The sequence below is a fragment of the Plasmodium gaboni genome, chromosome 14, assembly GCF_001602025.1.
Source record: "Plasmodium gaboni strain SY75 chromosome 14, whole genome shotgun sequence".
Lineage (NCBI taxonomy): Eukaryota > Apicomplexa > Aconoidasida > Haemosporida > Plasmodiidae > Plasmodium > Plasmodium gaboni.
Window position 1 is genome coordinate 1,160,406 of NC_031494.1, and position 2,500 is coordinate 1,162,905.

The 2,500-nt window shown below is 19.4% G+C and overlaps 1 protein-coding gene across 1 annotated transcript in view; it reads right to left on the bottom strand.

Annotated features, from left to right (window-relative positions):
* The window catches only part of PGSY75_1433200 (hypothetical protein), a gene marked incomplete at both ends in the record, with an annotated part of 4,014 nt that overhangs the window by 1,210 nt on the left and 304 nt on the right, over positions 1–2,500 (bottom strand). Inside the window, one exon of the mRNA XM_018788022.1 lies at positions 1–2,500. This exon is cut by the window's left edge and continues 1,210 nt beyond it; it is cut by the window's right edge and continues 304 nt beyond it. Within this exon, the coding sequence (XP_018639394.1) occupies positions 1–2,500 (2,500 nt within the window).

Here is a 2,500-nt window from a genome sequence, read left to right on the forward strand (position 1 = left end):
TTATTATTCCTTTTTCTATTTATTATTATCAAACTTTTTGTTCTTTCCTCATTTTTGTTTTTTTTTTGGGTATTTTTTTTGTATTTTTTTATTGATATGTTTATATTACTATCACTTTTATAATTTTTGTTGTATAAATTTTGTGTCTTTTTTTCAGATGCGCTTATCATTTTTTCTTCTCCGTTTTCATCATTTGTATCATGTAAATTATAATTATTTCTAATATCTTTCTTTTTATGTTTTACTTTTTTATTTGTTTGGTTAATGCTTTTTAATTTTTCATCATCATCTTCATAATTGTTACTATCACTATGATAATTATTATTATCATTATTATCATTATTATTATTATTATTATTGGTAGTAGTAAGCCCATTTGTAGAATAATTTGTATCCACATTTATAAAATTATTTTCCGTATCTGTTGATAGTTCTTCTGTAATTAAAAATTCTTCATGATTTATATCATCAAAGGTTATATTAATACCCCAAAGGAGCAATAAAAAATTAATAAATCCATTTAACTGATTTGATATAAAATATTCCTCTTTCTTATCTTCTTCTATATTATTTTCATTTGTTTCATATTTATGGTTTGTATTTAATATTTTACTTTCAATATTATTACATATGGCATTTTCATCACATACACCTTCTGTGTTCCTTTGAAGAACCTTATCATGATTAAATATAGTATAATTATTATCTTGTTGTTCTTCAATAGGTTCTTTTATTACATCTTCCTTATTTTCAACATATTCATTATTTTCTACACTTTTATATGTTATGGACGTGGGAGAAGAAACATCAGATGTAGATGAAGGTGAAGAAGACGAGGAAAGAAAAGAAGAAAAAGAAGTGGTAATATAAAGGAAAAAATTATCATTATTATTACTACTACTAATAATATTACTATTATTATTATTACTATTATTATTATTATTATTTTTTTTTTTTTTTTTTGTTTTAATTTTTTCATCTTGATCTATCTCTTTCACATTTTGGTTGATATTTTGTTCAGTCTTTTTTACATCATTTATATTTTTTTCTAAATATATATAATCGAAGATATACTTATAATAATGCGTTTTAATTATATATGATAACATGAAAAATATCTCTATTAAAATAAAAAGTAGAAAATTTTTAATAAAGGTTACAGTAAAAATATAATTCTTATGAAGTTGTTTTTTTTTTTCATATTTTTGTAGACCTATTAAAATATCTTCTTTATATAAATAATTATTTAAAGGTAGATTGGAAACTAAGAAATTCCATAATTCTTCAAATGTAATACTATTAGTATCAGCACAATAAAAAGAAGAATTTAAATGAAAAATATAATAAAAATAATTATAATTATATGGATGTACTAGAGAATAATTTAAATATAATTTTTTATCTATAAAAAATAATAATGGTATTATATCCCTATCAGTAACAATATAATTTTTTTTTTTATATTCATTAAATAAAGGTTCAATTTTTGATTTATTATGTATAATAAATTTCCTACCATTTTCTTCTTTAACCCATTTATTTAATAATAAGTAAATTCGTTTTTCAATATAGGAGTTTTCCTGACATTCTATAAGTTTAATAATATTATTAATATTGTCAATATTGTCAATATTGTCAATATTGTCTATATTTTCAATATTTTCCATACTTTCAATATTATTAATATTTTTATATTCTTCTAGATTTATATTATCATCCTTTTTTATATTATAAGATCCATTTGTAAAATTTTTACACCTCATATTATCATTAATATTTTTTAATTCTTTCACTTGTATTTTATTTTCTCTATTTATTATACCCTCTTGACATATAACCGAATCTATGGATTCTTTCAAATCTAGTGATATATTAAACGTATTTAGAAAATGGTTTGACGAATTATTAGAATTGTTTATATGAATATATGATGTCGAATTAAAATTTTTTTTTTTCCTATAACGAATAGATGTTTTTATTTTGATATTTTCTTCATAATAATTTTCATATAAAGAAATTTCCTCTTGCGATAAAATATTTTTTTTTTCATAAATATTTTTCATAATTTCTTTTCTTTTTTGTTGTTCTTTTAATTTCTTTTCTTCTATTAAGTTATCATAAGTATTATAAAAGTCTTTAATATGATTTTTAATTTTGTTCCTTCCTAAAATGTCTTTATTTTTTATGCTAGTACCCTTAATATATTTTTCATCACTCTTATAATATTCATCCTCTATATAATTATCTTCTTTTTTAATGGTTGAATACATGTTATAATTAATCTCATTTTTTTCAATATCATGTGTATCTCTGATATATATTTGCATATTGTTATTTATCTCATTTAATGAACATTCATTTTCATCATCATCATCATCATCAGTTAAGCGTATAATATATTGAGAAAACAATAATATTGGATCAAAATTATTTATAATTTTTTTATAATTATCATCATTTTTATGTTGTAATAAATTAGAAACATAAGAAACAAATGATT